Source organism: Thrips palmi, unplaced genomic scaffold (genome assembly GCF_012932325.1).
Source record: "Thrips palmi isolate BJ-2018 unplaced genomic scaffold, TpBJ-2018v1 HiC_scaffold_15, whole genome shotgun sequence".
Classification (NCBI taxonomy): domain Eukaryota; kingdom Metazoa; phylum Arthropoda; class Insecta; order Thysanoptera; family Thripidae; genus Thrips; species Thrips palmi.
Genome location: NW_023144624.1, coordinates 10,403,619 through 10,426,143, shown reverse-complemented (window position 1 = coordinate 10,426,143; position 22,525 = coordinate 10,403,619). Strand labels below are relative to the sequence as shown.

The window sequence follows — 22,525 nt, the reverse complement described above, 5'->3', positions numbered from 1 at the left end:
CACATGTAGGAACCTCACAGGGAAATTATTATTTAAAAACAAGAATAGGTCAGGAACTTTTACATATTGTAAGGAACTGCTGGTATAATGTTTAATTATGAAACTCAGCAGGAATCCTGATTTTCACAGTTAAATTTCAAGGGCCAAAGTAGCTTTGACCTGTTAGAGAGAAGGATTAGTTCTGAGGTAGTGATTTACACTAGTATGTGGCGCATGTTGTAGAGTGAATGGTCATCTGACACAATCTCTTTTCAAATTGACATTTGACACAGAGAAACTTTAACCTAAGGAATGTTTGAGCATTGGACACTGCAATGACAGTGTTCCCTCAACAAAAAAACAAAAACAAAACTGGATTAGATAAAGCAATTGCTAAAAATTTAAGTGATGTCATTTGAAAATGTCAGTATAATCATGTTTAAAAGATTGTGTTTTTGCAATAGCAAAAGGATCAAACAGACTAATTGATGAGGTAAGCTTTTCCATCATAGGATTTCCACAACCATAATTTTAAAGCATTGGAATAAGCTAAAAAGTTAACGACAAACAATAATAACAGACTAATGTTCAAATTTGCATTTTTCCAAATGTGATGATGATTTGCTGCAGGGTTTTAAACTCATCTCCCTCTATACACAGATCAAAGACTCGCTGACAGGATGGCCCTGTTGCAATATAACAACCAAGCTTGTTTGCATCATTGTTTCTAACCACATCTAATAAAAAGGTTTTTTTTAAATGAAGGAAGAAAGAAAACTAAAACCAGAAAGCCTTTACAATATGATCCTACAAAAATTAGAAGCTTAAGCGTAGCATTCTTAAAGAGGTCTATGATGTGGTCAGTACAACGCTAAAAATGTAAATGAAATTAAAAATGAAAACAATAAATACTTTATGATGTTGAGAGCATGGTACATGGATACATAACTTAAAATAATTTGTAAATGCAATAATATGAATATATACAGATCCTAAAGGTTTCTATAGTCAGCTATTACCTTACATTTTCTAACACCATAAAATTTCGTAATACTGTGCAACAATATTGCCTCTAACCCATAGATATATTTACACTACACTTACTCCACAAATCACATAATGAAGATTTTAGTCACTGCATGAAAAAGGATAGCCAATCAATACAAAGGTAAGTAAAATTCTACAAAGGACATCATAAGGCTTAAGGGAAATTGTTTAGAACACCTTGCCTCAAGCTCGAACAAAGCAAATTTGAATGTCCTATATATGTTATGTCATGCACTTGCCGAAATGAATGCAGACCCCAAAACAAAAATTGACAAGAGATATTCAGACTTTGTTGTTTCTTTAACAGTTTTCCTGATACAGTTTGCACAACAACCACTTCAAGCCCAAAAAGCAAGAAAGTTGACATCCAGGGGAAAACAAATAAATAAAATTAAGTTAGAGGAACAATTCAGTTTCATGACACATATTGCTCACAAAACAATGTGGCTTGATGATAGGAGGCACATTAGGGCTCGACAGCTGCACACATGATCACAACACACAGTATTAGTTAAAACACAATGAACAACTGGAACTAAAGCGGCCATAATGTCTTCTTAAGGAGTACCCTCTTTTTTAAAAGATATTTTAACTGTTAATTTATAATGGGCCTTGTTTAGGTTTCTGAAAGTTAAATACTCTTAAAATCTTTTTTAGAGCAATGTCAGGTACAAATGACAAGTGAATCAACTGTTGACCACCTTCCTTTCAAGAAAAACTTCACACTTTTCTTTTTACAAGGGTGCGAGAATCTGATGATACCATTTCAGAGCAAATGTGTGAAAGAAAGGCCTCATTATGATGCATTCAATTTTATATTTCCACTCACAGAAAAATTGTGTAAAGCAGGAACATATGGATTTTTTCATAAATAAACCACAAAAAGCATGGAAACTTACAATATCACAAGGGGCAAAAAATCCATCTACACGGCAACTTGAATGCTAGCTATTCAGAATTCTGGATACATTAACATTATTAAAAAGTTCTAGTTTGAAAGGTTTTGTCTGAGATGTGGAGAAGAAACCAAAGGCAACATAATGCCAACAAATATTGCTGGTCGGTTCTAAAATTCTGAGAATAATTTCTTATAAGTTACATGCTTTACACCCAACTGCAACCTTGACAAAGTTGAGTTCTATGATTACATAAAATATTTGTTCAATCCCTAAGGATTAAAACTGATGAGAAAGCATAAATAATGAATAATAAATAATTTCTCTGTGAACTATGCTGCAATTAACTCTTAAAATGGTTACAAAATGTAATATGAAAGATCAATATAGCAGTATGGCAGGTATCACTTCAACTATAAAGTGATGTATAGGAACTCATGTTAACTTTCACCGCACATTAACCTTGCTTGTAAATAATAAATACTTGCCCTAAACTCATTAATAGAGACTCTTAAGACACATTAGCAGTAACAATGCACCAAAAATCCCAGGCATTTGAAGAAAGAAAAAAAAAAGCACTTTAAAGAGCAAATTGTACATACAAATTGCCATCATACGGTGGTAAAGAGAATACCAATTTAAAACAAAAAGAAACCCCACTGAAACTTTTTAGGAAGTTTTCGAGCCAGTCTACAAAAAGATCAGTCACTGTGCATGTGCTTCAGAGATTTCCCCCGAGGAGGATGAATTGTCAGTGGGCCATGGTAAGACCACAACTGTTTTAGCCACTGCTAACCCTCGAGGAAAAATACTCCAAAAATGCTTCAAAAAGACAATAACTTAATAAGCTCACTATCTTAAACACTAACAGAAATTACAGAAACTAAGTTGTTTATAAAGTATGGTGTTTTCTATGCATCACACAGAGCCAATGTATGAAATTCAGTTGCATGATACATGCATTGATTATGTCATTAACAAGTGCATGCATTTATCTGCCCCAGTTAAATACTTCACAATGAAGCTAGACAACTTTTAACTAATATCTCAGAGGTAATCCTCCACAAACCACAACACCACTTAAATATCTGTAGTGGTACATTAAAGGCCAATAAAGCTTTTAACAATGTAACATGCTCAGCGTTCAGAAAGCTGCAGTAACTAAACTAAAAATTACCTTTTCCTCATAGTTATCAAAAGTAACAAATATGAACATATTCCTGATCGTATCAAGAAAACAAACAAAATCATGAAAATAGATGATCACATGTTTCAATGAACGAATGAATTACAGATGAATGATATCTAGGATGAATCCTATACACAGTATTATTATTATTATTATTATGTCTAGCAACCATAACTTGCCAGCGCAGTCGATGACAAATGTCACACTTTTAGCCTACACTCAGACGGATTGCATCAGGCATCATATTGAGGGTGTTTGTGATCATGACCTAGAGCGGAGACCCCGTACCCCCCTGTATGCTCCTGATTTGTTTATTTACAGGCTAAAAGTCAGACAAATTGCCTACATTCAGGGCACAGCGCCCTAAGGGCGCTCACCTGTCATACCAAGGTTTAACATCAATTGGATAAGCTTCTACATTATGAAGGAAGTTTGTGAAGATTGTGACCAATACAGGAGGCAACCAGCAGTTACATCAACAACGCAACAACACTTTGAAAGCAGAGTGAACATTCGTTTACTGTCGCTCCCGTTTTCCAGCCGCACTCAATGAGTCGAGATGACTCAATGCACAAAGGAACTATTCTACGCTGGTCACTTGATTAGAACATTAAGATGTTCAAATATAGATTAGATGATGGAGCCAGGAAGGCATTGATCTAAACATACATAAATGTGTACAAATAGGATTGATAAAAATCACATTACCAAAATTGCTAAGTTGGAACTTGTCATAAATGTAATCGAGCAACACGCTATGTTGCTACAAATAAACAGGAACTTTTTCGAAGTTTCAAAACTTTGTCAGAAACCATACACGCTATGTGACAATCAACAGATTGGGAAGGCACAGAAAACTTTTATCACAAACACTGTTGTTTCTCCCAATCAGTCACATGATAATAACTTAACCAATTTAACCTAAAACACTTAACATTTTGACTAAAGGTCAATTATTTCTAAACACCTCCATGCGAATTTTCAGAGTCAATATCATCATCTCCACCCAAGCCAACTAGTGATTCTTGTTTCACGAGTTGACCATGATTGGCGAAGAAGGCCTCTTCCATATGCCCCATCAACATGTCATGGTTTCCATCATCCATGTCTCGGACATAGTCATTCCTAGCATACGGACCGGCATCTTCTTGGCGGAGAGTTGATAAATAATTGGCAAGGGTTGTAACTGTGACATTCAAAATCTCAGCTGCTCTGAATAAGGTCAGTTCTTTCCGCTGAAGTTTTGCAAGTACTCCAGCAGGTCCAGGCTCAGACCAAAAGTCACGAACTCTGTATAAATTTAAAAAAAGAATGGTAAGTAAAATTTGGAGGCAATTGGCTCTAATTATATTATATTATATTTCTATTATATTTAAAACAAAATTCTCAACAGATAGAGGAAACCATATTGTTCTGGACTAAAATCATTTATGAACTCACCGATAAGGATGTTTCAGACATCCGAAGGCTTCACGATAGCGACCATATAGGGTTCCATATGATACACCCAAAATTTCAGCACCAGCTTTCATTTCAATATCCTTATTCCTTATAGCTTCCATAACATTTCTGGTGAAAGCCTCTTCCCAGAATTGAGGTCTTCGGCCAGACACAAGATAGTCATTCATTTTGATAACGTCCCGAAATCTGTCAGACAAGGGGGTGCTAACGGAAGATGGTGGTGGAGGTTGCGGCGCAGGTTGCGGTACAGGTTCAATCGGAGGTCGAGAGTCTTGCACATCACCAGAATCTATGCATAAATGAACGAGATTAATTTAAGTTCCATCTTAATTTGAATTTCATCGATACAAAATGACATCTTACTGTTGTATCCAGCATCTCCATCACTATGGTCATTGAATGTTTCCTTTAACAATGAGCAATTAAAATGATGTTAGACAGATTTAGCTTCTTCAAAAAGATATACTGAATGAAAGTCAAATGTACCTGTACTGCACTGTGCATCATGTTTCCATAGCTCCTGTCTTCGTTTTGAAGAGGATCCGATGCCGGAATTATTTCAGGCTCAGAGTCATCCTGATCCCATTGGGACTGCTCTTCACCAGAATCCTAAAATCAAACAAATAGTTTTCACTTTCAGACAGCTTGAGTTTCAATTTGAGAGTTAAATATTCTTGCTCTCAAGTACTCACCACCTTGGGGCTGTAGCTGTTTGGTCGCCTCTTTTTATTGACAGGGGATTCAGATCCATTTGACACAGAAAGTTGGGGATTTGAACCTTCATCTGAGGAGCGCTTTTTGTGACCTTCAGACGAGTTGTCTGGGGTTCCTTCTTTGACTGTCTCGTTATTATCTGCTGGCCAGGACATCTGAGCTAAACCTTTGATTCTCAAGTCTTCCGCAGTTTTCAGAAGGGATGTTAGATGAGACTGTAAATAGATATTCAGAATTATAAAATGCATTAAAAATTAGTTACCTGCATTAAGGTGCAGATACAAAGCAAAACAAACACAAGAAAAATCATTAAGATAGGAAATTGATAACAACGTACATTTTGGACATTGATTTCTCCACGATACATGAAATTAACCAAAGATTTCATGTCCATGAACTTCACATCTTTTAAAATAACAATAGGGTTCTTCTCTGAATATTCTGAGAAAATACTATCAAAGTATGTACTGCAGGCAGATAAGACCATCTGAAAAACAAAAAGCAGTGTAATGAAAAATAAAATAAATACCATGAGTAGAGAATATCAAAACACATACCTTGTGAGCTCTTAGTGTCTTCCCCTCACAAGCGAGGGTAACATCAGTGTAGCATTCTCTTTCCAATAAATTAGAAAACATTTGCTGCAAAAATAAGAGAATTAGAGAAATCGTATTAAGAAAGCTATAACAAGACCAAAGATTGCAAAATATACCTGTAAATTACTGTGATGGTATTTCCATCGCAAACAATACTCTTGGGCTGACATCTTGGAGTTCGGCAAATGATTCATGGTGAAGAAACTTTTGTCTTGTCAGCCAATGCAAAAGTGGCTTTAAGAGCTATGAGCTCTTTCAAGCAACTGTTGGGTTGCTTTGACTAATCAATGCATTGCCTGTGAACAAGAAGCTTTTAAAATGCCAATCTTTATGATTTGCTCTCAAGGGTTAATGTGAACAGCTACTAGAACCTATCGCATCCCAGTTGAAGAATTTAGATCATATTACTATTCTCAGAGCAGGATAGACACTTCAAAGGTGAGCCCATAAATCAAACTTCTACAGATCAGAATTAAATTTTAAGAGCATAATGTAAACTTATTCCAGTGTCTGACCGTTAAATTTGTTTTGATCAAATGAAAATCAATACCTAGACATATAAATAACAAACTTGTGTTTCATTCTTAAGGCATCTAAAACACACATAGAATCCATCACTTAATAGCAATAGAGCTAGAAAAATAACTCAGATATTGGGGAAAACAATGCTCGTAGTTTAAGTTAAGAAAAAAAAGTAACAGGTGTTAAGCCCCAGATTCTATTCCTTAAAGAGACCGTGGAAATTAGGTGCATTTTGAAATAAACTAAGCTCTGAGACTGTGAAAAGCGCACAATAAATGAACAAAGGCCGCTCAAAATACGAAGGCCCTGAAAATACTCAATCCGACGAATCAGGCGTAGGCTAGATATTTTAACCTATATAATAAATAATGAGCTTATTGGCGATCGGCAGTCGACAATATCAAATTTAAGTCGCTTCAGTACCTACAAATGCTCTCAAGAGCGTTGTAAACAAATCTCGAGTGAACACAGAACCGGAATCTTGCTCTTTTTCTCAGATTTCCAAATTTGGACTTAAGTTCTCAAAATCCAAAATGGCGAGCTGACATTTCAGAAATTCCAATAAGGAGCTGTGTGGGGGGGTGGGATAGGGATTTCCTACTACGCTCAACTCAACCGATCGTGATATCAACTTTATAGCAAAAATAGCCCTTTTCTGATTGAATATGAAATCAAGCTCAAATTAATGGAACTGAAAAGAAAAAATATATGGTGCCTTCCATGTCTTAAAAATTAACAAAACCGGGAACTACTTTTCATTATTATTTTTTTAAAGTCCAATAACCCATGCTACAAGCATTTCTTAGAAAGACTAGGCTATTTTCACAAGGTATGAGAAATTACTGGTTGGTTTTCGATTTGCACCCGAGAAACCGCAGTACTTAGCCTCAATCAGGGGTCCAACTCACTCGAAAACATAACAGTAGTCACCCGGTCCGGTTTTCCCGGTATCTTCCTCTCTTTCCTTTCCACACAACACACAACATCTGCAGGGTTTGAAACTTCTGCAGTGGTTTTGCACTTTCGCAGTTCAGTTTGTGCTATCCTGCAGGGTTACGGCCGAGTTTCCCCAACTATAGCCTATCTTAGCAACTTATCGCCTTTGCCACTGCAACCTCCGTGCCTAGCGTTGCTTCTACTACACTACAGCTGCCACTGCAACAAGGCAGCAGGCAAGCAAGCAAGAGAGTACAGTGCACAGTGGCGGTCAGCGTACATCCGTCGTCGTTTGCTGATAGGCTTTTCGTTCTTTTTAAGAAATTCTAACTTGCCACGAGAATTTTTTCACTTTGCTACTGATTCAGCGTAAACTTGGGAATCACTAACTATGGACGAACTTATGGAGGAGCATTCACAGTCACCAATCATGGAAGAAAACAAGGATCTAGATGATCCTATGGGAATGGGAATGGGGATGGGGATGGAAGGTGGTCTCGATGAGGAAGACTATGACCCGGATTATGATGAATATCGTAAGCGAGGAGGGCCTGGTCGTGGTATGGGGTGAGTACATTTAAATTATGTGCATAATGTTGTGCTTTGTGATGATATTTTCTACTTCAACTCATTTTACTATCACCTAACCTACTGAGTTGATGGAGTTCGGTTTTGCTATTTTTCTTTTATCCTCAACTGCACCTTTCTGTATTACTTCTAAGCAAGAATTTTATGTCAAAATAGCCAAGCAGAAACAAGTGCTCTCACAAGTATTTCATCACTCATGGTCTGGAATTTCGAGTGTTTACAGTGTACAAGTGCTTTATACCACCTAACTTCCTTGATCGGCCTGATTTTGAGCAAACTCATTACCTTCAGTCCATGTAAAAACTAGCATTAAGAGATTTCTAAATAATTACCAGGAAACAGATGGGTGGGTATTATTGAAGAAGGTCTAGCAGTTTCGCAATGTTCACTTTTCATATTTTTGTTCGCTAATTTTATCGTGGAGGATAAAAAGAGGGAGAGAGTAAATTAACGTGGATTGCGAATTTGGTGAAGCTAAACGAGATTTTCCTTACTTCAATCCAATTTTTTGTTTCAATTAGTTGACAACATGAAACTCAATTACGCTGCTACTATTCTTTATTTGTTTTAAATTTTGAAATGTGATATAAATTATTCCGTCTTTTATTTCCTAACATTTACTCTGCTCATCTCTATTGATTGTGTCTGTCGATTAAATGTGGCTAATCCAGGTACTTAAATTTTCTATGTTACAGGGGGCCTGACTTTGGCCCAAGAGGCCCACCAATGGGCCGTGCTCCTGGTCCTTATGGAATGAATGGCCCACATGGACCTCATGGTCCACCTCCACGCTTCCGAGGAAGAGGTGGCTTTGGACCAAGAGGCCCTCCTGGCTTCAGAGGTCCTCCACCCCCTCATTTTGGAGGTCCTAGAGGTCCACGTTTCAGAGGAGGACCACCGCCGAACTGGGATCCAAACTGGGGACCTCCCGGCATGGGTCCTCCACCACACATGATGGGTCCTCCTCCACCAGGAATGGTGAGTTGCTAGCATTTGGATGCTGCTAACTTACCCACAGTTTCATTCCAATATGTTGAGATGGTGTATTTTTGTAGCCGCCTCCACACATGATGGGAATGGGTATGCCTCCACCAAACGGTTCTGCAAGTGGACCGCCTCCAGGTGGACAGTATGGCCCACCTCATGGCATGGGTGGACCGCCGCCTAACATGATGCAGCCACCTCCAACTGTTGTAAGTGATGAAGCTGTTCATCCCTACTGTTTGAGTGTTTTTGACAGATAGTTGGCAGCAATGGAGCATCCTGTGCCCTGTGCAGTAGAACAGAGTGTATTGTTGTGGCCTGCATTGTTGGAGGGCACATCCACAGCCCTCTAGACCATTTTCTTGATTGTGCATCTGTGACCTGTGACTGAATATTTATTTTATTCACAGGGTGGTGTGAGCAGTATGGATTTGTTGTCTGGAGAAGTTTGGGTTGAAACTAAAGCTGGAGATGGTAAGGTTTATTATTACAATGCAAGAACAAGAGATACAACTTGGACCAAGCCAGAAGGGCCGGATGTGAAAATTCTAACTCAGGAGCAGGTAGGATTTTGTCTTTAAATATGCACAATGAAATGCTTAAAGTTATGTTGGTATTAATGTTTGGCCTGTATATTTTATTCTACCTCCAGGTAGAATCATTGGCCCAAGCAGCTGGCGTCCAACCTGGAGGCAATTCTGTTACGACGACAGCTGCTCAGGCAGCAGTTGCACAGGCCAATTCTACTAACTCGAGCAAGGCAGATATTGACTCTACCCAAGCTCCAGGTGACTACTTCATTTAGGATTTTCATAATTGTGGGGTAGAAGAGTCCCAAACATGTTTCTATTTTGTGGATTTCCTATCAGGTACTGGTCCAATGCCAAACACCATGCAACCTCCACCCAGCATGATGCAAGGACCTCCTCCAGGCATGCCACCATTCGGAGGGCCCCCTCCCCAATTTGGTGGACCTCCACCGTATGGAATGCCCCCACCAGGATTCTCTCAAGGATATCCCCCTTACAATGGGCCTCCAGGAGGCGGCCCAGGCGGGTGGAACATGCCACCTCAAGGCATGCCTCCAGGACCAATGCAGGTTTGTTATTTATAAATGATTCGGCACGGTTGCGTCAAAAGGCTTGCTTTTCAATTACCTCATCAAGTTCTTCTTTCTCTGTTTTTCCCTTCTCTTGGTCATTCTTTGCCTGTGCTTTTTGGGAGTCTCTTTGATGTGTTCTATTGTTTGTCTGGGTATGGTGTATGTGTCCAAGTTAGAGATGTAAGATGGCCTGTCATCAAACAAACACATTATGTGTTTGTACGCAGGGTCTTCCACCAACTGGAATGCCTCCTCCGGCTGCAACCATCTCTTCACCAGCTGTTCCAAACCCAGCTATCGCAGCTGCTGCTGCCCCACAGCCTGCTAATTGCGAGGAAGCAGCTGGACTTCAGGTGGCTGGACTTTGCTTTCTTTCCAAAGATCTTGTTCAACTTCTCTTTTTTTGTTTCCTTTCCTGGCTTGTGGTTTTTCTTCTTTTCCTTTCTGTGTTTTTTGATTGTTGGTGGAGGGTTTGATCATGAGTATCCTTCTTTATTTTTGTATGCATGCATGGAAATATTAAGAGTTGCTTTGGGCCTTTCAAAAAATTTTTTAGTTCTTTCTTTCTGTTTTTTTTTTGTGTGTGTTTTTGACTTAGCGTGATTTTTGCTGTTGGTTTTATTTCAGATTGATCCTGAGATACTAGCCAGAGCCTCTGAGTGGACTGAACATCGTGCTCCCGATGGTAGATCATACTATTACAATGCAAAACTTGGCCAATCTGTTTGGGAGAAGCCTCAGCCGCTGAAGGATTTGGAAAGTATGTATCCTTGTATAGTTGACAGTAAGATCGCATACGGATCGTTCCTTAAAAACGTAAGATGCTGATGTCAGGGGGACCCCACTATGCGTTAAACCCACATTGAGACGCATGCCCAGTTCCGGTCGCATAGCAAGGTTTTCGTGACGTGAGCACAATGTACTGCCCCTAATGCCCTTAATCTCTTGTTTATGTAGCTGCCAAACTTGCTGCTGCTCAAGGCATCGCATCAATGCCTGTTTTGAACACATCAGCATCAAATTCTACCTCTGTAAATCATGAGGGAGACGATTCCGATGATGAAGAGGAAGAAGATGACACAGTGCCTGCAGGAACTCAACCTGTTATCATTGACCAGAGTGCCACAAGTATACCTGCTATGAATGGTACTAGCACAGCAGCTAAGCCTGAAATTGAAAGTGATAATGAAGAGGAGAAAGAGAGAAAAAAATTGGCAGATGAAGAAGATTTAAAACATAAGCAAGAAGAAGAAGAGAAAGCAAAGGAGCTTCAACGCCAACAGGATAGATCTAGGCCTGTATCAAGCACCCCTGTTCCTGGGACACCATGGTCAGTAAATTCTAGATGTCAAATACTTGCCTTAATTATAACCTTGTGTTGGTGCTGATGTCATCTTGATCGTTTAGGTGTGTGGTTTGGACTGGCGATGGACGAGTTTTCTTCTACAACCCATCATCTCGTACATCTGTTTGGGAAAGACCAGAGGATCTGGTGGGTAGAGGAGATGTTGATAAAATGGTTGGCAATCCACCAGATACTGTGTTACAATCCCAAGCTGCCTTAGGCCTTGGATCTAATGGCGTAAGTTCTTCTGAAAACTCAGCTGCTACTGCTGTTAAACGAGAGATCAAGTCAGATGATGAACAGGCCATTCCTTCTAAAAAAATAAAGAAGGAAGAGCCACCTGTTAAAGGTAAGAGCACCCTGCTACTTGAGTGTCCTCTGCTATGTAAACTTGTGCGTTAACTTCCTACAAAGTTGACTTAATCTTGTTTTCTTTTTTAAATTGTTTTGCAGAAGTGAAGGAAGAAACAAAACCTCCAGAGAAGAAGCAGATCGAGGTCGGGAAGGAAGCAGCCATGGAGGCAGAGGTCCGTGCGGCGCGGGAGCGAGCCATCGTCCCCCTGGAAACGCGGATCAAGTCTTTCCGCGAAATGTTGGCGGAGAAGGAGGTGCGTTGCAGTCTCTCCCTGTTGATATTTGCTTGATCTTGGCAAGGAAGCAACATTCATGGCAATTTGATTTTCATTTCAGGTGTCTGCGTTCAGCACATGGGAGAAGGAGCTGCACAAAATTGTCTTTGACCCTAGGTATCTTCTTTTAACCTCCAAGGAACGTAAGCAAGTGTTTGAGAAGTACGTCAAGGAACGGGCGGAGGAGGAGCGCCGAGAGAAGAGGAACAAGATGAAGGAGAAGCGAGATGATTTCCGTCGTCTACTTGAAGAAGCTAACCTTCACGGAAAGTAAGTGCTATCTCTTATTTTTTAGCCTAATCTCTTCTGAGGCCTGATTTTTCTCAATTGGCTTTGAATTTTTCTCCTTGTAGGTCCTCTTTCAGTGATTTTGCTCAGAAGTATGGAAAGGAAGACCGTTTCAAGAACATTGACAAGATGCGGGAAAGGGAGAGTCTCTTCAATGAGTATCTCCTGGATGTGCGCAAGCGGGAGAAAGAAGAGAAGCTGCAAAGAAGGGAGCAGGTTAGTAGTCAAATTGTTTCTATTGTGGAAGTCCTAATTGTGTTTTGGTGTTGCTTGGGTATGGTCAGTCTGGTTGTCAGTTTACAATAATTTTCTTTTGGGCTGCATGGACGACTTAATTGTGACAAACATTTTTGATTATGGCTCTGTGACTTTCATAGATTCCTGTCAAAAGCCGGAGAAGGCTGCCTGTAACAATTAAATTGGTCAAAATTTATAATTGCATAAGAGAAGTTCATCCAATTTTATTTTTAAAATATTATTAGAAGTTGCTTGTTTAGCCTAGCCAAGAATTGCAGATGAATTTAATTTATTCAATGAGTTGTACGTTGTAATGGTTTGTTCTGACTTTTTTCATTTCAGTGTAGGAATGCTCTTAAGTTGTCATGACCCTATTTGATTGATGTTTTCACAAACTGATCATGCCCAGCAATTATAAATAGAATAGGTCAGCAAGGAAGTGTTTTGTGTCAGTGGTGTTCAATTTACACTGACATGCCAATTTCTTACAAAGACTCATCATATTACTATTGTAGGGTTGCTCCTTGGGTAAATTGTTCAATTTGTCAACATAAATGAACCGCCTTAGTCTAAATAGGATTTTTGCATGAACAGGATTATTATCAATTTTTTAATGCTTGCCAGAATGATTGCCAGGTTAAGTGTGTTGCAGTCATTGTGGTGTGAGTAGAATGACAGCATAACACTTACCTGTAAACTTCTTTATTTTCTGCATTAGTTGTTAGTTTTGTGTAATTGACTTAGTTTCCTCCCTCTTAGCCACAAATGTAAGTATAAAACTCCTCATCCAATCAAGCTATGCTCTTAGATAAACATACAGTTTACCTACTCATTTTTGCAGATGAACCTTGTCCTTAGTTCTTATGTCACAGATAATGCCTTGAAGTACCTACCTTCTCACACAATTTCATGTTCTTTTTTTTTCTTTGTGAGACTGTTGTCAGCTTGAACATGGTAAAATGTGTCAATTTGTAAATATTTCATTAGGCACAGATTTCTTTTTCCTTTCCTGTTTTTGCTCATTTTTTGCTGCAATACGTCTTTGTGTTGCTGTTTGTGCTGCAGTGGATCTAGTAAATGAATTTCTAATGTGTATTTTGTTCACACTGTCACTTCTTGTTTTTCACATAATGCATATATCATATCTTAAATTCATTGGTTATCAAATTTTAGATAAATCGACTACTCATTCTACCATGTTAGATGATTTTCAGATTTGAAATTGCTTATCTCTTGACTATATGATTGAAACAAAGTTGCAATACTTTCAAGTGTCAATGTCGCATTGTTGTTTCATCTTTTTTACAGGTTTTTGTTCTTAATGTTTTTCCTCAGGTTTACTTAACTTTTTTAATTTAAAAAGAAAATGCTCATTCCGGTTTTTAAGACTAGCTGCATAGTATCTCTTGATTTCCATAAAATTTGGGAGATTAAGGCTTGCTATCATTTCAATTCTGTGGGACCCTCGGGAGCTATCATTCAGATTGGGGTTTAAGTTGTTGTCCATGAACAGAGAGTACTATGCCTTTACCTCGAGTAAAATTTTCCTTTGTAGACCATTATGGGACATTCAAATTGAATCAAAGATGGTTGGTATGTAATGCCAATCAATTAGAGGGGTATCATTTATAATGTGGCTTGTTGCTTATGTTGTTCCTGTTGTCCTGTCTGCATTGAAAAGTTATTGACACAATCTCCTCATTTGACTTCTGTATTCCGCTTTTCAAGTGTCCAGCAAGAAAAGGCCGTGAAGCTGTCAGAGGGCCAGCGTAAACCGTGCGCCGGTTGAGAATCAACCCACCCTTTCCACTACCGCTCGTTTGTTTCGCACATGGTATAAACTAATTAATTTTTAATTTTTCCTCTATCAATTATTAAATTCTATTTCTTATTTGTAAGATACATTTTACCACTACTTACTGTTCAGATTTTCAAATAATTGTCAAAAGATCCCTAACAATTTCTTGTAGTGTAAAGAAAGAAAAGTTAAAGGTTTTTGCTTTTTGAACTTAAAATTTTACTTAGAATATGTGTTCTGGAAACATGTGTCAATTTTGTACTGTTTGTCATCTATGAACCTGCATTATAGAAATTTGCATATGCTTTCTCCATTCTGTTACCAGCCATCTCTACTTGATAACATTATCTCACCAATTAAGTTGTTAACTTATCAGACATTAACTCAAAATTGCACATGTTTTCAGATTGCTCTGTTAAGCCTATCAAAGAACTGGTGATCTATGGTATGTGCCAAAATTATTCATTTGCTTTTCTGATCAAATCAGTTCACTCTGCATATTGTCAGGAGTTTCTTCTTCATAACTGATTTTCACCTTGTAAAAGAGCACCAGGTCTTTGGAGGCTTGCCTAGTTGATTTACGTACATAGCCTAGCTGTTTTCTGACAATCAGTGTCTGGCTTGTATTTAGACACAAGATTTGTCAAGTGTTATTGTGCCTGGAATCTTTACATTGCATTCAGGCAAAAGTCCTGATTTAATTAACATCTGCTTTGTTTGCTAAGATTTCAGTCTTATAAGCACAAAACAAAAAGAAAAGAAAGACAATAATAGCTGGAAGTTGACTTAAAAATTTGAGAATGCAAGTTAGATTGTAAATTTTTCCCTGGAAGCATATCAAATTTGTATGATTACATTGACTAATTAAACATAATAATTGAACTTTCTGGTTTTGGAAAGACACAACTTTGTCTTTTTTAAGGCCCCAGTTGCATAAACTCAAAGCAGGAATAAATGTTTTTCTACTGTTCGATTGTGGCCAAGATACTAGAATTCTTTGCACTCTCCAGACTATTCCATACTTTGTTAAAATGTTTGTTTTCAGAAGAAAGTACTCCGGAAAATTCATTTTAGTGCTTGGTTAGATCAATCAATTTATGGGATTGTAAAGAAGTTATAACGCATTCTACAAAATGAATTTTGTAATAATTGACTTTTTTTCAGGATCAGTGGTGCTGTTGTTCTGCAATTTTTTTTTCCCACTTGCATTAACTTTGTCTTTTGTCTTGCAATCTTCGTCCCGTCCATCAAAGAGAATGTACTTTTCTTATCTCTCAAATAACTTCACTCTATATGGTGGGAATGAAGAGTTGAAAGACAGTTGCTATCAAAGTTAGGCAAGTTCTGAGTTAATTTATTATTTGAACCTTAAGTTTAATATGCTAAAATTTCTTGTGGCAGACAAAACGAGAGTTCTTCGAAATGCTGAAGGAGCGTTCAGAAATTGACCGCCATTCCCGCTGGAGTGACACAAAGAAGCAGATTGAGAGCGATTCTCGATATCGCGCCGTGGACTCGAGCACTCAACGTGAAGATTGGTTCCGAGAACACATTAAACACCTGAAAGAAGAAAGGAAACGAGAAAAGGAGCGTAGGAGGAGCAAGGAAAGGAGGCGTAGCAAAGATAGGGATAGAAGCCGCGATAAGGATAGGAACAAGGATGATAGAGAAAAAAAAGATGACAAGGAAAAGGAAAAAGAAAAGGACAAAGACAAGGACAAGGACAAGGATAAAGAGAAGCAGAAGGAGGAGAAGGAGGAAGGTGAAAATGATGATGATGATGATGAGAGAGGTAGTGAGGTTAGTTAATACCTATGATTTTTTTCTGAATGGACTCTTTTCCATACCTGCATCTTCTCATTTTTTTAATCTTCTTCAGGACAATCATTCTGAGGATGAGCGTGAAAGAGAGCAACGTGACAAAGATAAACAAGCACGAGTACAAGCAAGTTTGAGAGAGCGTGAAAAGGAAGTTCAAAGGACATTAGCCACACACATGCGTGACCGAGACAAGGAGCGTGAGCAACACAAGCATGATGAGGCTGTTCAACATTTCAATGCCCTGCTTGCAGACTTGGTAAGTCAAGTATTAAACCAGCTGACACTGAATTCTGAATCAGTTCTTGATTTTCCACCAATGTTTAATTTCTGTTCTAGGTTAGAAATGCAGACCTCATATGGAAAGAAGCTAAACGGCAACTGCGCAAAGATTCTAGGTGGGAATTAGCAGAGCTACTGGACAGAGATGAGAAAGAAAAACTGTTTATGGCACATGTTGAACAGCTTGGTAACAAAAAGAGAGATAAATTCAGGTAATTCTAAGGTTTTTATCAGCAACACACTTGTGATGATTCTGTCAAATGTATCCTCCTTTTTGTCTTCCTGCAGGGAAATGCTAGGTGAGATTTCGGACTTAACATTGACAAGTTCCTGGAAAGACATTAAAAAGTCTGTTAAGGATGATCCACGGTGTTCCAAGTTCTCTTCTAGTGACAGGGTAAGTTGTTATTGTTATTGCATACCACTTCGTTTTTTTTTTTTAGAATCTTTCTAATAGAATTTGCTCTTCTAGAAATGTGAGCGAGAGTTCAAAGAATATTTGAAGGATAAGCTGGTGGCAGCTAAAGCCGAATTTAGAGAGCTTTTACAGGTGATTTTCTTATTCTCATAGCATTTAACTTTTGCTTACAATGTTTCTGTATTTTACAAATTGTAACATTATTATTCGATTTTTTCTTTTCAGGAAACGAAACTGATAACCCACAAGTCCTTGAAGATGGTGCAAGAAAATGAATCTCACCTCAAAGAAATTGAAGAGATTCTTAAAAAGGACAAGAGGTATTTAATCTTGGACTATATGCCAGATGAAAGAACAAGGCTGCTCAAGACTTATCTGGAGGAACTTGACAAAAGAGGACCACCGCCACCACCAACTGCATCTGAACCTTCAAGAAGACCGACAAAGTAATTGACGCCTCTTTTGGCTTTAATAACTGTCAATAACTGTACATAAATTCAGTGTGCTTGAGTATTCAACTGATTGGTGTGAGCATGAGTACAACAAACTCACTGCTACTTTTGTTTTATAAAGAAAAATATTTCTTTTACGTTGAATTGTATTTGAGTATAAAAAAATGAGTTGTTGATTTTTGTGAGCAATCTTGTTACCCTTATGAATTTGATTCTTCAGAGAGCCTTGCATAAAGTGTTATTTTTAATTTGTAACTATTGATTTGACTAAAATGCACATGGGGCAGTGAGGATTTATAATTTTGTTAATCACGGAGGGTTATGATTGAGATAGCATTTGTTGTTTGCTTAGATTTAGAAATGGTCTCGTTTACAATTGGAATGTGTATGTAACAATTATGGAAAGATGACATTCCATTTTGAATGAGGATGATTTGGAACTTTTAAATTAGCATAGGATGTGTTCAATAAAAGTTCTTTCCATTATCATTTGGCCAGTTAACTTTATTTGTCCTTCATGCTGAATTGGTTGATCTATTTTACAAGAAATGAAATCAGTCTGGAGCAATTAGGGAATTTTCATCAAATGTTGTGAAAAATGTGTGTATCTTCTTACTTAGCTGTGGACCAATTCGTCTAGCAGTAGATAGTGGCCCAGGACCTCTACGTACCTGATAAACAAAACAAAGTGGCTTTTAATACATGTTAGCAAAATATATTGTAACTCAAGAAAAGCTATTCAAAATAGAAATCTTACAGGAATATCCTCTAGGAGCAGCTGAGCTTCCTCCTCTTTAGAACATCTTTCATAAGCCTGCAGAAAGAAAGAACACAAATAACTTTCAACAAAGTGCACATGTTTGCACACTTGAAATGTTACTTACTTGTAGGAGTGAAATAGGAGATGGATAAACTGATGCTATAGCCTCAGAAGTTTCACGAGATGCTAGAGGAAACTGACAAAGTTGGCGTTGCCAAAGCTGCAATGACCCATTTCCCTCCTTATCCACAACAACACAATCCTTGGAATCACCTAACGCATACCAATCAAGGCGGTCAGCATCTTTCTTATGTTTCTCTTGTCTGTGAAAACAAAAATCAAAACAGATTGAATGAAAAATAGGATGTCAAGTAACTGAATTCTCACATGTATGGACCTAGGGCTTACTTAAAAGGTGCTTCAGCAATTGCCTTAGTAAGCTGACAGACTAAATTTGCCATATCGATCTTGGAATTAATGCAGCGATGGCTAATGCCCCATTTAATCTGGACTTCTGCTAGAGCATACTCCACATCACCCCTAGAAATGTCAAGAATTTAAACAGTGAAGAAAAGAAGCCTGTTCCATTGAAGTTTCAAATAGCACAAATGGTATATTTACCGAGAAACAGTGGGAGCTGCTTCAAATGTACCTTCTTTTGCCTTTTTCTTAGATGGTCCAGTTCCCAGGACATCAGAACGAATATCCCTTCTCTTTTGGGTCTTTTGAAACCTTCCAAAGAAAGACACATGAAACAAATTAATTAAAAAATCAAAACAAATATTTAACAGTAAATTAATTGAACATTGCTCCAGTCATCCTACTTAAAATAATCTTCAAGTCCATAAATTGCTATGGTTAAGTCTCTGCCAGGTAGCAGCGATAGAATTTCTTCAACACTAGGAAGTAATTGATTACTGTGAATTTCTTCCACAATTTTGTTCCACATCCAAACTACCAAGACCAATGGTTCATTTTGAATCGTAATAGCCCTCTGCACCTGTTTAGAGCAGGATTATATGATGAAAAATAGTATCCTTGACTAAGCAAAAAACAAAAAGGCATGAAAGGTACTGAAAATGAACTTACAGTCATGTCATCATCAACCGTTACATTCTGGATACGCCTTTCCCATGTTACTGAATTTGGGATGAGACAGTCCTCTACTTTATACTCAATTTCACAGGTCCTTAAAGCAGTTAAAAGCTCACCACTGTAGTCTGCCTTGAGCAGGCCTGGGTCTAAAATACAAGTAACCCACTGTAGGGGAAACAAACAGGCAAGGTAAATAACATGATATATTTTTTTAAATGTAATAGAGCTACTTTTATATACCTTAAGACACTCTCCAGGCTTCTTGGATCGACCAACTTCCGCTGTAGCTTGTTTCAAGGCCTTGGCATGAGCAGCCTCCTTTTTCTTTTGCTCTCTCTCTTGCCGCAAAGCTTGCCTCTGATTTGCTTTCTCGGCACGTTCAAGTTGCTTAAGCTGTTTATTTTCCTCCCTTTTCTGCTGTCGTCCCTGGGAAGTAAAAAGAGATGCACACAGTTCAATAGAAGTTGCAACAAGAGAGTAGGTACCTTACAAGTAAAGATTGTGAGAGTTTCACACCAATTTTGACTCAGGCAGTGTTTCTTCACAAGCTCGTAAATTCAGTTCTGCAGATTTCCCATCCTTTTTTGCTGCGCTAGTACTGGGACCTAAGTCTATGTCAAGGTCTGGTAGCTCATCATCAGAAGATTCATTAGTATTGCTCTGCTTGTTGCTGCAAAGCATATACAGAACATAAGTGGAAGAAACACTGACAGTTCATAAAATCAAGGTTCAAGCAGGAATAAGGTCAGATGTACTCACACATTTTCTTCATCATCTGAGTCAGAAAGATCATGGGCTTTACGAACTTTATCTCGCTGTCTGGAATGGAAAAAACGTGTTACCTATTATGAAAACAAGTGCAATGGGCAAGAAACCCAATACAACATGAAGCTTTTCTTTGTCACCAACCCGCCAAGATAGGGCGAGTAACCAGATGAGGAGTTGTTTTTTGAAGGTAAGCACAATACTTCATCTCTATCTAAAATCCCATAATCAAAGTTATCAAAATCATCACAGTCTACTTGAGGAAGAAGAGATGAATCTTGTTCTATTTTTTGGGAAGCAGAAGGAGCATCACTTATACATTCATCTTCATCACTGCTTGACAAAACGATCACTTGGTCCATGTTGTTATGTGAGGGGAGTACAAATACAACCTGTAAAATAAATTTGTAAAAGGTTATGTATCAAACGATTGTTGAAATATGCTTCGGTTTAAGGTAAGATTGTGTTCAATACTAGACTTAACACTTCACAACGATAATTCTGAACGGAATCAGTCTGAGTTAGCCAGAGTTAACAACTTGTCGTTCAAGAAGTGCTGTGGTGTGATGAACTTCCAAACGAATATTTGGTTTGTTTGGCGCTTTTCTTCGCGCGTCGACAACTCTCGACTGTCTCGACAACTCGAGGCTCTCGAGACTCGAAGCTGCAGTCGATCTGTCTATCGACCTGTCGACTGTTGACGTTTGACGTCGTCTGTCGTCTGTCTCTTTATGTTTTGTTCTGTGTGTACAGGTTATTTTATGTTGTTTCCTCCGCGTATGGTGACATTACCCAACTTAAAATGGACCCTGTCATAGGTGGATTAATTGCAGTAGTAGTTATCGTGTTGAGTATTCTCGGATTACTGTATCTTCAAAGCAGAAAATCTCAAGGAGGTACCTATTATTTATGTGTTAGACTCAGTCCACCTGTCTGCTGCTCCTTATTGTGTATTTCAATTCATAATTTCTCCTCTTTTTCTTGACATTTTTACTTAATTTCTGGTTTCTGATGGAATGCCCAGTACAGAAACTAACAATGTCATGTAGCAAATATAGGTCGACGTTGAATCGCATTGTCCCACTCTTTTACGTTGTCCCTTCCTCGTTTGACTCTCCAGCAGGGAGGCCCACAGCAGCACCGGCAGCAGCCCGTGGACAAGCTGGCCCCGGCCCCAGAAGGGCTCAGGCTGCCCGAGTCCGTCAGCGTAATCGAGGACAAGGTGCAACAAAGTTGTTCAGAATATTGCCCACCTTATGTGCTCTTAAAGGGCTATTTAAATAAATTGTTGATGTTTATTTTACTTTTGCCAGCAGTAGCACAACATGAGTCTGACGCAGAATCAGATGAAGATGGTAATGATCCAATGGATAGGATTGAACTCCCAGACGGGAAAGTTGGTGCCAAGAAGATGGCCAAGCTCCAAGCGAAAGCAGATCGTAAAGCTAAACTTGAGGTCATTCTTTGTTTAAAATTATACTGCATGTATCCTACACTATGTTTGTACTGCTGTTTATCATTCATGTTATTTTTAGGCTGAGCAACAGGAAAGAGAAGAACGTAAATTAAGGCAGCAATCACAAGATGAAGAACGACTAAAAGAGAGAGAAAAGGAAGCTGAAGCAGAAAAAAAACAAGAGGAAGAGGAGCGCAAAGCTCGTGAAGAACAGGAGAGAAAGGATCATGAAGAGTATTTAAAAATGAAAGCTGCGTTTAGTGTTGAAGAGGAAGGTTTTGAGGAGGGTGAAGGTGAAAGTGAAACTAATCTGTTACAAGAATTTGTCAAACACATCAAGGTCAGTCCTTAAAATCTACCTCTAATTCATTGTTTTCATAATTTTGTAGTCCTTTGTGGAGGTCAAGTATTTCTATGTCTAATTACAGGACAAAAAGGTGGTTGTGCTGGAAGACCTAGCATCACTTTTCAGATTGAAGACTCAGAATGTCATTGATAGAATACAAGACCTACAGAATGATGGAATTCTCACTGGTATGTTCTATCATTTTGTTATGTGGTTTGAAAAGTTGAAGAGGATTTCAAAAGACTTTGTTTAGAATTATATTTTTGTATTAATTTTCAGGTGTCATTGATGACAGAGGAAAATTTATCTACATTTCACTAGAGGAATTGGAGTCTGTAGCTAAGTTTGTCAAACAAAGAGGTAGGGTCTCCATTGCAGACCTGGCAGAAAGCAGCAACAAGCTCATAAATCTGAATCCCACTTCCAGATCAGAAGTGTGTTCATGAAGTCCAATAGCTTTATAAGCATTTACTTTTTGTTTTCTTTTGATTAAAGTAAGTTTTAGAACAATGCCCGAGTACATTTTGAAACCATCTTAACTGATGGCATTAGAATTGTTCATAGTATCATCTAGTATGATGCCTCACCCCCCAACTTCCAACACCTGATGATAACTGACGTTTTCCTCATGTCCTCATTGAACTCAAATCAGAAGCCACTCTGCCTCTGCCAATAATACTTCAACTGCGCCATGCGGGATGGCAGATCTCTTTTCATGTGGTTTGACGAAAATATAATATGGTGGTTCACTATTGGGTATGGCAATTCTGCTGCAATAAATTCATGAAAGGACTAGGCACGAAGGGAGAAACACTTTGTGTC

At 38.4% G+C, this 22,525-nt stretch overlaps 4 protein-coding genes across 11 annotated transcripts; 2 read left to right on the top strand and 2 right to left on the bottom strand.

The window, feature by feature from the left end:
* Nucleotides 1-6: 6 nt before the first annotated feature.
* Nucleotides 7-7,460, bottom strand: LOC117641279 (protein tramtrack, beta isoform-like). 3 transcript variants are annotated; one of them, XM_034378457.1, is made up of 9 exons: nt 7,313-7,460; nt 5,999-6,178; nt 5,844-5,927; nt 5,624-5,773; nt 5,265-5,501; nt 5,059-5,181; nt 4,936-4,978; nt 4,552-4,861; nt 7-4,401 (listed from the first exon to the last, which is right to left on the bottom strand). In XM_034378457.1, the coding sequence occupies exons 2-9, from the start codon at nt 6,074-6,076 to the stop codon at nt 4,071-4,073; spliced, it is 1,356 nt and encodes a 451-aa protein (XP_034234348.1). In that variant the 5' UTR covers nt 6,077-6,178; nt 7,313-7,460; the 3' UTR covers nt 7-4,070. The 3 variants fall into 3 exon arrangements, with proteins under 3 accessions (XP_034234348.1, XP_034234347.1, XP_034234349.1); XM_034378456.1 differs by lacking the exon at nt 7,313-7,460 and adding an exon at nt 6,828-7,150; XM_034378458.1 differs by lacking the exon at nt 7,313-7,460 and adding an exon at nt 6,832-7,150.
* Nucleotides 7,461-7,536: 76 nt separating this feature from the next.
* LOC117641275 (transcription elongation regulator 1) lies at nt 7,537-17,770 on the top strand. 3 transcript variants are annotated; one of them, XM_034378447.1, is made up of 19 exons: nt 7,732-7,907; nt 8,624-8,906; nt 8,984-9,121; nt 9,323-9,475; nt 9,565-9,700; nt 9,782-10,011; nt 10,242-10,367; nt 10,642-10,774; nt 10,972-11,344; nt 11,422-11,708; nt 11,813-11,967; nt 12,050-12,258; nt 12,342-12,492; nt 15,713-16,111; nt 16,191-16,388; nt 16,469-16,623; nt 16,700-16,808; nt 16,884-16,961; nt 17,055-17,770. In XM_034378447.1, the coding sequence occupies exons 1-19, from the start codon at nt 7,732-7,734 to the stop codon at nt 17,277-17,279; spliced, it is 3,714 nt and encodes a 1,237-aa protein (XP_034234338.1). In that variant the 3' UTR covers nt 17,280-17,770. The 3 variants fall into 3 exon arrangements, with proteins under 3 accessions (XP_034234340.1, XP_034234339.1, XP_034234338.1); XM_034378449.1 differs by lacking the exon at nt 8,984-9,121 and having other exon boundaries at nt 7,537-7,907; XM_034378448.1 differs by lacking the exon at nt 10,242-10,367 and having other exon boundaries at nt 7,537-7,907.
* On the bottom strand, nt 17,759-20,592 carry LOC117641277 (crossover junction endonuclease EME1). The gene is made up of 12 exons (XM_034378454.1): nt 20,441-20,592; nt 20,046-20,293; nt 19,896-19,955; nt 19,653-19,806; nt 19,377-19,562; nt 19,131-19,301; nt 18,866-19,041; nt 18,663-18,773; nt 18,450-18,581; nt 18,166-18,364; nt 18,039-18,095; nt 17,759-17,952 (listed from the first exon to the last, which is right to left on the bottom strand). Exons 2-12 carry the CDS (start codon nt 20,261-20,263, stop codon nt 17,836-17,838), a joined length of 1,581 nt encoding a protein of 526 aa, XP_034234345.1. The 5' UTR covers nt 20,264-20,293; nt 20,441-20,592; the 3' UTR covers nt 17,759-17,835.
* A 1-nt stretch (nt 20,593) lies between these two features.
* LOC117641280 (DDRGK domain-containing protein 1) lies at nt 20,594-22,213 on the top strand. 4 transcript variants are annotated; one of them, XM_034378460.1, is made up of 6 exons: nt 20,594-20,797; nt 20,926-21,123; nt 21,218-21,357; nt 21,437-21,697; nt 21,786-21,891; nt 21,983-22,213. In XM_034378460.1, exons 1-6 carry the CDS (start codon nt 20,704-20,706, stop codon nt 22,147-22,149), a joined length of 966 nt encoding a protein of 321 aa, XP_034234351.1. In that variant the 5' UTR covers nt 20,594-20,703; the 3' UTR covers nt 22,150-22,213. The 4 variants fall into 4 exon arrangements, with proteins under 4 accessions (XP_034234351.1, XP_034234350.1, XP_034234353.1 ...); XM_034378459.1 differs by having other exon boundaries at nt 21,215-21,357; XM_034378462.1 differs by having other exon boundaries at nt 20,595-20,797; nt 21,022-21,123; nt 21,215-21,357.
* Nucleotides 22,214-22,525: the final 312 nt, after the last annotated feature.

Coding starts and splice junctions, on each gene's coding strand:
- LOC117641279 (XM_034378457.1), bottom strand. CDS start 6,076: ATGAATCATTTGCCGAACTCCAAGATGTCAGCCCAAGAGTATTGTTTG. Junction 5,774..5,843: donor AGACACTAAGAGCTCACAAG/GTATGTGTTTTG, acceptor TTTGTTTTTCAG/ATGGTCTTATCTGCCTGCAG. Junction 4,979..5,058: donor TGATGCACAGTGCAGTACAG/GTACATTTGACT, acceptor TCATTGTTAAAG/GAAACATTCAATGACCATAG.
- LOC117641275 (XM_034378447.1), top strand. CDS start 7,732: ATGGACGAACTTATGGAGGAGCATTCACAGTCACCAATCATGGAAGAA. Junction 11,345..11,421: donor CCTGTTCCTGGGACACCATG/GTCAGTAAATTC, acceptor TTGATCGTTTAG/GTGTGTGGTTTGGACTGGCG. Junction 12,493..15,712: donor AGCTGCAAAGAAGGGAGCAG/GTTAGTAGTCAA, acceptor TTCTTGTGGCAG/ACAAAACGAGAGTTCTTCGA.
- LOC117641277 (XM_034378454.1), bottom strand. CDS start 20,263: ATGGACCAAGTGATCGTTTTGTCAAGCAGTGATGAAGATGAATGTATA. Junction 19,807..19,895: donor TCAGATGATGAAGAAAATGT/GTGAGTACATCT, acceptor TATGCTTTGCAG/CAACAAGCAGAGCAATACTA. Junction 18,774..18,865: donor GGACTTGAAGATTATTTTAA/GTAGGATGACTG, acceptor TTTCTTTGGAAG/GTTTCAAAAGACCCAAAAGA.
- LOC117641280 (XM_034378459.1), top strand. CDS start 20,704: ATGGACCCTGTCATAGGTGGATTAATTGCAGTAGTAGTTATCGTGTTG. Junction 21,698..21,785: donor AATTTGTCAAACACATCAAG/GTCAGTCCTTAA, acceptor GTCTAATTACAG/GACAAAAAGGTGGTTGTGCT. Junction 21,892..21,982: donor GAATGATGGAATTCTCACTG/GTATGTTCTATC, acceptor ATTAATTTTCAG/GTGTCATTGATGACAGAGGA.